The sequence below is a fragment of the Antrostomus carolinensis genome, unplaced genomic scaffold (assembly GCF_000700745.2).
Source record: "Antrostomus carolinensis isolate BGI_N321 unplaced genomic scaffold, ASM70074v2 scaffold10983, whole genome shotgun sequence".
In the NCBI taxonomy this organism is placed as follows: Eukaryota; Metazoa; Chordata; class Aves; order Caprimulgiformes; family Caprimulgidae; genus Antrostomus; species Antrostomus carolinensis.
Genome location: NW_010307261.1, coordinates 15,019 through 26,014, shown reverse-complemented (window position 1 = coordinate 26,014; position 10,996 = coordinate 15,019). Strand labels below are relative to the sequence as shown.

General features: G+C 39.6%; 1 protein-coding gene across 1 annotated transcript; it reads left to right on the top strand.

Annotated features, from left to right (window-relative positions):
• The first annotated feature begins 238 nt into the window (after positions 1-238).
• Positions 239-3,328, top strand: TMED7 (transmembrane p24 trafficking protein 7). Its single transcript, XM_010165368.2, has 2 exons — positions 239-484; positions 2,922-3,328. The coding sequence occupies exons 1-2, from the start codon at positions 311-313 to the stop codon at positions 3,156-3,158; spliced, it is 411 nt and encodes a 136-aa protein (XP_010163670.2). The 5' UTR covers positions 239-310; the 3' UTR covers positions 3,159-3,328.
• Positions 3,329-10,996: the final 7,668 nt, after the last annotated feature.

Genomic DNA, 10,996 nt, shown 5'->3' with positions numbered 1-10,996 from the left:
TAAAGGGTTTGAAAATACAGTTGACATTGCATATCCTAAACCTAAAAGTATTTTGAATGTCTTCTGTAAGCAAATAATTTTGCAGACTTGCTTTGAAAGATTTTCAGATTAATGCATTATATTTTAAAACATCTGTTAAAGCAAAGGATTTTGCAGGGCCACTTGACAAATCATACTTAGAAGAGATGTATAAATGTCTGTTTTGTTAAAAAGATGATTTCTTGGTTTTTGTTTTCAGGTGATCACTGGAGGTCATTATGATGTTGACTGTCGGTTGGAAGATCCTGATGGCATTGTATTGTACAAAGAGATGAAGAAACAATATGATAGCTTCACATTTACTGCACCCAGAAATGGAACATACAAATTCTGCTTCAGCAATGAATTCTCTACTTTTACACACAAAACTGTGTACTTTGATTTCCAGGTTGGAGAAGATCCACCACTGTTTCCTAGTGAGAACAGAGTAACTGCACTTACCCAGGTAAAATACTGTTGTGTTTGACAGCAGCTGTTAGGTGGAGACAATATTTTTTTAAGTTCAGATGCATTAGATATCCGTAACACTTTTGAAAATCAATGGATTTGAGCTTTTAAAATAATCTGAATTACTACAAATAAACTTGCTTTCTGAAGATAGGATTTATAGAACACAGAGCAGAGCTGAGAAGGAATCACCAAGTACTTAAGAGAAAATTGGGGTAGTAACTTAAACTCTAGGCCACCATGTTCTTTTTGTTGTTAAGGGAACTTCCTTTTAATGCCATGGTTCTGTGCCCCTTGAAGTGTGGATTTCAGAAACCATAAATATTGGTGGATCAGGTTTTCAGAATTTCCAGACTTTGGACAAAGTTTGAGAATTGTTTTTTGTATTTGAAATGGTTCAGTCTTTTTTGGGATAGGACTTACTTTGACCTCTCATGTAACTGCAGTTTTTAAAATGGAGAAGAAAATTCTAGCAAAATAAACAAAAGAACAAAGTCAGACATATTTAGCTGGCTTCTAGATATTTGTCTTTTATAAGACACTATGAAGTGTCAGAGAATTATTACTATTTTCTCAGGATTTTTACAGTTTTACTGTAAAATCTTTTACACCTCTACCCAATCTAAATCCATCAGAAATTCCCTTGGAACACTTGCTTCATGAATTCCCACTAATGTTCTTACATTATGACCATCACCAAACCTCGCTTTAAACAATAATTAAAGAACACTGGACATGGTTGCTATTTTGCTAGTCTGGACTCAGCGATATAAATACCACTTCCCAATTGCCAGTCTCACTTGAATTTACCTCATATAACCCTGCAGCAGCTGAGATCTGTACTGAGGAGATGGCTTGCTGTGAATTCAGCCACAGCTCTTACTTCTTTCTTCTTGTCACTCTTCTGCTCTGCTTTATTTTGTATTCTGATTCTTGATACTGTATCTTTCCATCTCTTTTCTTTACTTTAGTCTTCATTGTGTTCAGTCTGAGTGTTCTGTTACATCTAGTTTTTCTTTTGCTATCTTGGCATCTGCGGAGGGATTTTGAGAATGCAGAACATCTGTTTGGTTTCTGGGTCTATAATCTCTGCCACCCCTTGCAGCCTGTGGGAGAAGTTAAATTTAAAAAGAGTTTATCACTGGGTTGTAGCATATACAATGCAAATAAGGTATTTGGGAAAGGGAGAGTTAATTTTCAGAGCACAACACATCTTTGGTAAGAAGGTTGTAGTTGCAGTTTTCTTGAGGCTTGTAGCATGACCAGATTTGGGCAGTCTTTCACAGAGACAGTAAAAGGTAAATCCCTAAAACCAGTGTGACTTTGTGTTTAAATCCCTTGTGCAGGCTAGGAAAGCTCTATAATTTATCAGTGAGAACGATGGCAGAATGTAGTTTAGAAAACCTCTTCCTGAATTTTGTTGAGAAGACTATATTAGACTTGTTCTGACACTTGTCTGGAAAGTGATCAACTTGAAAATATGATTAAACATGGATATAAGTAACTGAGAGTGGTCCTATCAGGGTGTTAAACTTCTCCTTTTGTAGTAGCTTGTGTTGTTTGATCTTCAGGAAATATTAATTTTAAGCCATAAAACAGAAAAACAAACTGACTAGAAATAAAGTATTTTGAAAATCTATTGACTAATTTCTTGATGATCAAAACACAGTGAGGGATACTGACTTTATTTACAGAAGGTAAACTGAAAGTGGAAGAAGTTTGTGTGAAAAGTTACCTAGGGCTTGGAAAACTGGTAATACTTTTTTAAATGAAAAATTATAATTAAGTTGGGCAATTTGTTAAGTATTTCTTATATGATTAGGTTAAGGAGCATTCAGGAACACTGAAAGGTAACAGAATTGTCTTTTCTGTAACCACTTTTTGCGTGCATGTAGCAAAAGAAGGGTCTCTTGCCAAAGGAACATGTTGAGTTTAGTAATGTAGATTTTTAGGATATTGTACAACTTGAGTGAGTATTATGCAATGAAAAATTTATAACTTGTGAAACAGAGAAGCAATTAATATATTCTCTGTGCATTTTAATGTTACAAGCAACTGTTTGTTTTCCTGTTATGTGTGGAATTAACAACTGGGAGACCACTGACATTGCAAAAGTGTTTCTGATGTTCATCTTTAACCCAAATATACATAAATTTAAGATTTATTTAGTTGTTCTCAGAGCCTGTTGCTTTTTAATAGATCTTCAGTTTTACACGCTTCTTTATTTAATAGTCTGTTGCATTCCTGTGTATAGAGTTTGATTGATGTAAGTTAAATTTTACAGCATTGTATGGTATTTCAGTCTGACGATGGACTGCGTTAATCCTTAGCTTGCAAAGTTACGTGAATCCTAATTTTAAATATCAAACCACAAAACTTTGCTGAAAAAGCACTGTAAGGGTTCTTAACTCAGTGGTGTGTGTTTGCTTCTCTAGATGGAGTCTGCGTGTGTTTCAATTCATGAAGCTTTGAAGTCTGTCATCGATTATCAGACTCACTTCCGCTTGAGGGAAGCACAGGGCCGCAGCAGAGCAGAGGATTTAAACACGAGGGTGGCCTACTGGTCAATAGGGGAAGCAATCATTCTTCTTGTCGTTAGTATTGGGCAGGTATTTCTCCTCAAAAGCTTCTTCTCAGATAAAAGAACCACAACAACCCGTGTTGGATCATAACTGTCAGTGGTAATGCTTCATGTCATTGTGTGCTACCCATCTGTAAAAATTACTGTTATCCAATTAATTGCAGGTACTAAGGATCTAAATATATGCAACATTCAAATGTGTCTACCCCTCATCCCTTAAAAATCACAAAACTGACCCAAAATGTTATGAAAGGGACACATTATTTGAAATATTTTAAAAATACTTTGGAGTGTAAGTTTTTTCTGAGTCTTGTATCAAATACCAGGCAGTGACCAGCCTCTCTTAATTTCTACTGATTCTAATCCAAACTGAGTTTGATTTTTACCAGTAAGATTAGCCATCTGCGGTATAACACTTTAAAAAAACCCAACAGTCTAGTGTCTCATATAAGAGCCAATATATATATATGAAAATTTGATTTGATTGTAATTTTTAGTCTATGTTGAATTTTAAAAAGGCAAACGTGATGAACTGTAATGCACTGTTTTGATTTGCTGTTAAAAAATAATCCAGTGATACCCCTTGTTTGTTTGTAAAATTGTTGCAAGCTTGACACTACACCATGGTCCAAATTTTCCATCAGCCTGGTAAGTAAGTCTCCACCTTCAAAACTTGCTAAATTTCATACTTAAATATGTTTCCTTAAACATACATTCTTTTATATTAAAATAAATACATTTCCTCTTTCACAATGTTTGTTTTATTGAACAAATTCTAAGCTGACGCTACTCAGGAAATCCACTTTTTGTATTCAGAAATCCAAATCTCCAAGTTTATTTTAAAAACGTAATAAAATAGAGAATCTTGTAACTTTGTCACTGGAACTGTACAGTTTCTGTCCTCAGTATGCTGCTGCTGCTTTTTGGATTTAAGACCAGAAGTAGCTTGGTTTGTTAAGCAGCACAGCACCAGCACTGGACAAGGTTATATTATGCGTTAGGCACATACAAAGCTTTTTACTAAATTGTTTTCCTGTGAAGAGGCCAGTTTGATGTTGATACTGCATTGCACGAGTGCTGTAAATTTTACTTTCCTGTGTGTGGTGCACTGTTACTTGATGGCCTTGTTCATCTAATTGCCACTCTTTTCCTAGCGGTCAGGAAATGTTTTAAATATTTCAGGTTATCTTTTTGATAGAGTTAACAGTTACATAATTTCCACTGCGCATGTCTTTAGTACCTGACGTACTGTAAAGTCTTGTTTTATTTGGATGTGGAAGGTAGTAGAAATATGTACCTACAAGTAGCTTGGATTGAACTAGTCCTAATAAGGCTAAACTCCTTCAAATGGCTCTGGACGAATAAGTAGACTGACCAATTCTTAGGTGCACACAAACTAAGCTAGGGTGAAAAAATTTGTCATATATTACTGGTTAATTAAAAAGATGCTTCTTAAACTTCTTAGCAAGCAGAGAAAAAAATGCTAAACTCTTATTAATTGCCTGTATTATTTCTAGCAGAAATTTGAAATTACATGTACAGGTGACACTCGAGCAGTCTAAATAATTGATCTAAGATGATTTGATTTTAAAATCTTACGGTGGCTGAAAAAAGTAAACAAAAGTGCACCTACTTTGTTACGAAGTGAACAACTGCTCTTTTGGAAACTGAAGCAAAACCTCAGACAGCTCAAAAAATATTTAAAAGGCTGCAGGGGTATTAAAAAGCTTAATGTATGTAAAATGCAGGATTATATGTAAATTTTTCTATCCTGTACTGAGTTTTAAATACTGAGTTTTAAATACAGTCCCATTTTGGGATGGAAGCTTCTCAGAAATAATTAGACTCACAAAGATCAGAAAACAAAAAATCCTAGTGCTTTCTTATCATACAAATCTGTGCCTGCACACAATATTCTTGATTGTACCTATATGCTTTACTCTTGTTTCATCAACTGTTACTCAGTCCATTTTGTGCAGCATTCCACACAATAATGAAGCAAGTGGTACATTTTGGGTGCAAGTGTCAGATGAAAACATTATTTAATTTTCATAGTGTCCACTACTATCTTTTTGAGTTTGAATATCACTTGTGTAGCTTTAATCACAACAAAATCATTTGTTTTAAAGATGGAAACATGTTGTGTATTTTTTTCACTGAGTTGTTCTGCTGTGTGATGTCAAAATTGGTAAACAGTGGGATAAAACAGACAATGGCTGTCCATCAAGTATGTGTCTCTTTATCCTTTCGTAATGTTTGAATGTGTGAAGTGGGACTGTTCAGCTCAATATTACTCCCACTACAGAGGTTTAGTGGACTTGACTTTTGCATTGAAGTTAGGCATCTGAAGCAATCCTCTGGTATCCTGCTGCATAATATGCAGCAATAGCTTAAAAAATGCCTTTATTTTTGTGTTATTAAAAACATGGCACAAATACACATGTTTAAACATAGCTGTATATAGTTTTTAACGTGAGTGACTGAGTAGGATATAATAAAACACATGCTAACATGCAGTGGGTGAAGAAATGCGTTGTGACTTTTGGTTAAAGCTGCATCTTTTTAGTACATGAAAAGACTAGTTTGGTTAATAGTGTGATACACAAGTAAATGCCCTGTGTTAAAGGGGATATAACTGTTTTAATTGCTAAAGGCCCTGGGTTTCAGCTATTCCTTGGATGTTTTATGTTTACAGAACTTTTCCTGTCCTCAAATGTCAGTTCTTGTTTTAGTTAGGGGGAAAAATGTTTAGTTTGAATAAGACAAAAACCAGACCCTGTGAATATTGTATGGGAAAATAAAAACTAATATATTAATGTGTTCTGATTGTTTTGTTTGCATGTGGAAGTGGGGAGCATTCAAGCATTCAAAAAAGCTTTGAATAATGATTTGATCTCCATCTCTGGATCTGAGGAGAAGGACTTGGGGGTACTGGTGGATGAAAAACTCGATGTGATCCAGCAATGCATGCTTGCAGCCCAGAGGAGCAACCCTATCCTGGGCTGCACTGAGAGAAGTGTGGACAGCAGGTCGAGGGCGGTGATTCTGGTCTGGTGAGACCCTACCTGGAGTACTGTGTCCTGTTCTGGGGCCCCCAATGTAAGAAGGACGTGGACCTACTGGAGTGAGTCCAGAGGAGGGCGAGGAGGGCCATGAGGATGATCGGAGGGCTGGAGCACCTCTCCTACGAGGACAGGCTGAGAGAGTTGGGGCTGTTCAGCCTGGAGAAGAGGACATTCCAGAGAGATCTTATGGTGGCCTTCCAGTACCTGAAGGGGACCTACAGGAAGGCTGGGGAGGGACTTTTTACCGTGGCAGGTAGTAACAGAACAAGGAGTAATGGCAGAGAGTAGATAGGAAGAAATTCTTCAGTGTGAGGGTGGTGAGATAATGGAACAGGTTGCCCAGAGAACTAGTGGATGCTACTTCCCTGGAAGTGTTGGAAGGGGCTTTGAGTATAGTGGAAAGTGGTCCTGCTCGTGACAGGTAGATTGGAACTAGATGATCTTTGGGGTCTGTTCCAACCCAAACCATTCTATGAGTAGTAAACTTGTATTTTAACATATTACAGTTAATCTGCCACCTGATGATTGTTGCTTCTATTACTGTACATCAAGAAGTGTACCAGTTCGCTGCTGTTCATGTTTAGCTGTGCTTTCAGGTCACTGGAAAAACTCATGTTTCAGCAAGATAGAGTGCTTACTAGGTCTTTACTAGCATGTTAGCAGTGCAAGCAGTAGTATTCATAAATCTCTTCCTGTTGCTGTGGAATTCAAAGTATTAGACTACAGATGCCAGGAATGATTTGGGACCTACTGCATCTTTTCACATTAATTCTGTAGATACAAGGTTAAAATGGGATGAGCTAGACAGAAGTATCCAATTAGTGTTGTCTAATGATGAGACAGAAAAGCAGCAATAGCTCAATGAGAAAGAGGACTCCTAGCCCTCATCCAATGTACTGATCGTTATTCTACGCACCATTGTACTCAGGATTCCTAGAGGAGTGAGGACTTGAGGACTTTGTAGGCAAAGTTTACAGAAGTTCAAAAGTAGAGTGAACAAATAAATGGAGAAAAATTTCCACCAACCTTGCATTCTTTCAATACAAATAAATACTTTTTTGCTTAAGAAACCATTCAATCACAAGGTACTGCAGACTTGGAAGGGTATCTCACTATAAATGTCAGATTCTCCTTCCATGCTTCCTGGGAAGTTTTACTGGTTACTGTCAGAAATCAGACCTTCCCTTTAGGAAAAACATTGCCATTTGTATGCTACTTGACAGTCTCTTTGGGGGAAGTGCATTAATCTGTTCTCAACATTAAAGCAAGTTTTTACACCCCGTCTTTCCCGCCTGCTCCCTGCACAGACACGACCACACACAGAAACTTACACATAGTTGTAAAATCATTCGAGGAATTACTGTGTATGCCTTCCTATCAAAAACGTGATACTTAACTGCTGATGAAAGTACCAATGGGTTTTGGAGGGACAGTGTTAGGACATCCTTTCAAGTATCCCTGGTAGAGAAGTGTCATCTTCTAAGGTGAATCCTATCAGCACTATATCTGAGAGAAAGCACAATGATGGTTGTGTTGGGTTGGATTGAGCTAGTTTTTGAGCCCAGGTCACACGTCTGTAGAAACTGCCTACACTGTCTTATTTCTTGAGAGCTTTCCCAAGTGTGTGCAGGAGGAGTGCATTTTTGAGGAGAGATTGGCTGTTCATGGCCTTCCAAAAAAAGCAAGTGTGGAGAAAAAAAAAAAAAAAAAAAAGAAAAAAAAGAAAAAAAAAGAGAGAGATAACAAAAAAAACAAACAGAGTTACCCCCACAAAGGAGTCAGCCTCTCCTCACAGGGCAAGGACTCCAGTCTTGCCATATGAGTGGCCTCCCCTCAGCCCCTCCAGTTTGTTGACTTCCCTCCTGCCCAGGGCCCCAGATAGGACACAGTGCCCACAGGGTGATGCAACACCGCACTTCCGCACAGAGTGCCACAGGGCTGACTTCTGGGCCGGACGGGCTCCCTGCTGGCGCAGGACCTGTAGGTCTGCCCATGAGTCCAGATCAAGTAATCTGACCAGGGAACAGTTTTCCTGAGGATGGCTGTTGACATCTCTATCTTGCGTGAGAGCCCAAAGCTGACTGCACAGGGCCCAGTGTCTTCTGCCAGTTCTGGCTCTGTTTGCAGCAGGTGGCAGCAGAAGGTGACCTCTAAAGGCCCCTTCTGCATGCATTTGCCAACCATTCCTTTGAAAACTCAGAGCACTGAAAAGGAGAAAGGAGGACAAGAGGCAGATTAGGTGAGAACAACAAACTTTAAGTACCTTTGGTGGCCCGAGAACCAGAGACTTGTGGACATCGGGGTACATTACATCCTTGGGTCTGCTCATTTTTTTGCAGTGGTTTAGCGGACTCTGCAGCAAAGCTCTACCTCTCCTCTGCAGCCTGTCCTTCCCTTCCATGCAATGGTCACAGGGCAGCCCATGTAAGGCAGGCATTGCTTGGGAAGGCTCCCGAACATCGCTAGCGTGACATTTTTTATCCACTTTCAGTCTTTTCACTCCTAGTCCATTTTAGTCCATTTTCTCTCTCAGTCCATCTATCTGTAAAGAAGAGAGAGGAGAATAACAAATCAAGTAAACAAGTTCACTGAAACACTGAAATTTTGCTTTGAGAGTTTACAAACTACAATGGGTACACATGGGAAACAGTATGTGCTTTCTAATCAATGTGATAATGTCCCAAATGCACACATACTTTAAAACCAAAATCCTAAAAAATGAAAAGGGTTCTCCAGAAACTGATGAAAAGCAGTCATCCAAGAATGAACTGATTTGAGCTAGAGCTGAGTGCTACCTCTCTGTTGGAAATCAACAGAACTTGCACATCAAGGGATTTGTCAATTGCTGCTTCAGTGCTGTCATAACTCAAGGAGAGTGCTGATAATCTGGAAAGCATACAACTGAAAAACCTTAATCTTGAAATTTCAAACATAAATGCTGAAACAAGAGGTGCAGCATTATGGATGATCAAAATTTAAAGTGGAGGTCCTTTTAAGCACTCACATGCACTAAAGGACTTTTCCCATGTCCTTGGAATGCCTGGGAAGTCCAGTGTTCATTCATTCCATTAAAACGTAAAAGGTATGCAAGCAATCATGGCTCAGTATGCAGTCACTCATGTCTTTTCATAACAAATGTTATGATTGAACTCAAAAACTATTGCTGACCATATTCCTAGCTTAATTCTCCAACAGGCACATAAGCAAATACAAAAGAGCGTAATATCAAGTGTGATTCTCCCCTGGCACAGCTTGGAACCATTCCCACGTGTCCTGTCACTGGATACCAGAGAGAAGAGCTCAGCATCTCCCTCTCCACTTCCCCTCCTCCAGAAGCTATAGGGAGCCATGAGGTCACCCCTCAGCCTCCTTTTCTCCAGACTAGACAAGCCCAAAATCCTCAGCTGATCCTCACAGGACCTTTCTTCCAGCCCTTTCATCAGCTCTGTTGCCCTCCTCAGGATACATTCAAGGACCTTCATGTCCCTCTGAAATTGTGGGGCCCAGAACTGCACATGGTACTTGGGCTGAGCCTTCACCAAAGCTGAATACAGCTGGATAATCACCTCTTTTAACAAGCTGACTGTGCTGTGTTTGATGCCCCCAGGATGTGGTTTGCCCATTTGGCTGCCAGGACACACTGCTGACACACTGAGCTTGCTGTTGACCAGCACCCCCAGATCACTTTCTGCAGGGCTGCTCTCCAGCCACTCCTCTCCCTATTTATACTTGTGCCTGGCATTACTCCATCCCATGTGCAGAATCCAGCCCTTGGACTTGTTAGATTTCATCCCATTAATCATTGTCCAATGCTCAAATCTAGATCCCACTGCAGGGCCTCTTGTCCCTCACCAGAGTCACCTCCAGTTTGTTATCATCAGCAAACTTGCTAATACTGCATTGAGCTCCTGCATCCAGATCATTGATAAAAATTTTGAACAGAACCAGCCCTAGGATTGAGCCCTGAGGAGCACTGCTGGTGACTGGTCACTGGCCAGACATAGCCCCATTCACTACAGCCCTTTGAGCTCTGCCCTTCAGCCAGTTCTTCACCCAGCACACCACCTATCTGCTCATCCCACAGTAGGACAACTAGTCCAGAAGGATGCTGTGAGGGACAGTATCAAAAGCCTTACTAAAATAAAAAAAAAAAAATACACTTACTGCCTCCTCTTCATCCACTAGCCAGGAGGCTTCATCCACTAGCCAGGTGAGCCTGTTCCCTGAGCAACAGGCTGCCCAGGGAAGTGAGTGATTGAGTCACCATCACTGGAGGTATTTAAAAGACGTGTAGATGTGACACTTACAGACATGGTTTAGCAGTGGATTTAACACAGGTTTATGGTTGGACTCCACAACCTTAAATCCCTATCCCAACCTAAATGATTCAAAAATTCTGTGATTCTAAGCTTCTACAAGTTGAATTTCCAAATTTGTGAAGAATGAGGTAGAAAAGGGAAATGCACACTCATAAGAGTAGCCTCATCTTACAGAGATTTCAACCTGACAGAGACAAGTAGTAGAAAACTAGTATGATAGGTCTCTGTAAATAATGTACACAGTGTACCCAGTAGAAATGCACAGCTCATTAGACAAATCCATCCATCCTGATTGTAAACAAGAGTTGGTTGGACACAACAACCCGAGGGCAGCCAGTCTGAATGCCAGTGGCACAAGAGATGCTTGTCTCACAGGATGCTCAGATAAGTCCCTGATTCAAGGAGACATGTGATTAGGGTCTTTTTAACCTTTTCCTTCTCTAAGGAGATGGAACACTTCTAGAAACCGTTAAAAGATCCTGCCCTTTAGAATGACAACAATCCAGGCACAGGGACAGGCCAGGTGACAGTTTTGGTGCCATTCT

Coding starts and splice junctions, on each gene's coding strand:
- TMED7 (XM_010165368.2), top strand. CDS start 311: ATGAAGAAACAATATGATAGCTTCACATTTACTGCACCCAGAAATGGA. Junction 485..2,921: donor GAGTAACTGCACTTACCCAG/GTAAAATACTGT, acceptor TTGCTTCTCTAG/ATGGAGTCTGCGTGTGTTTC.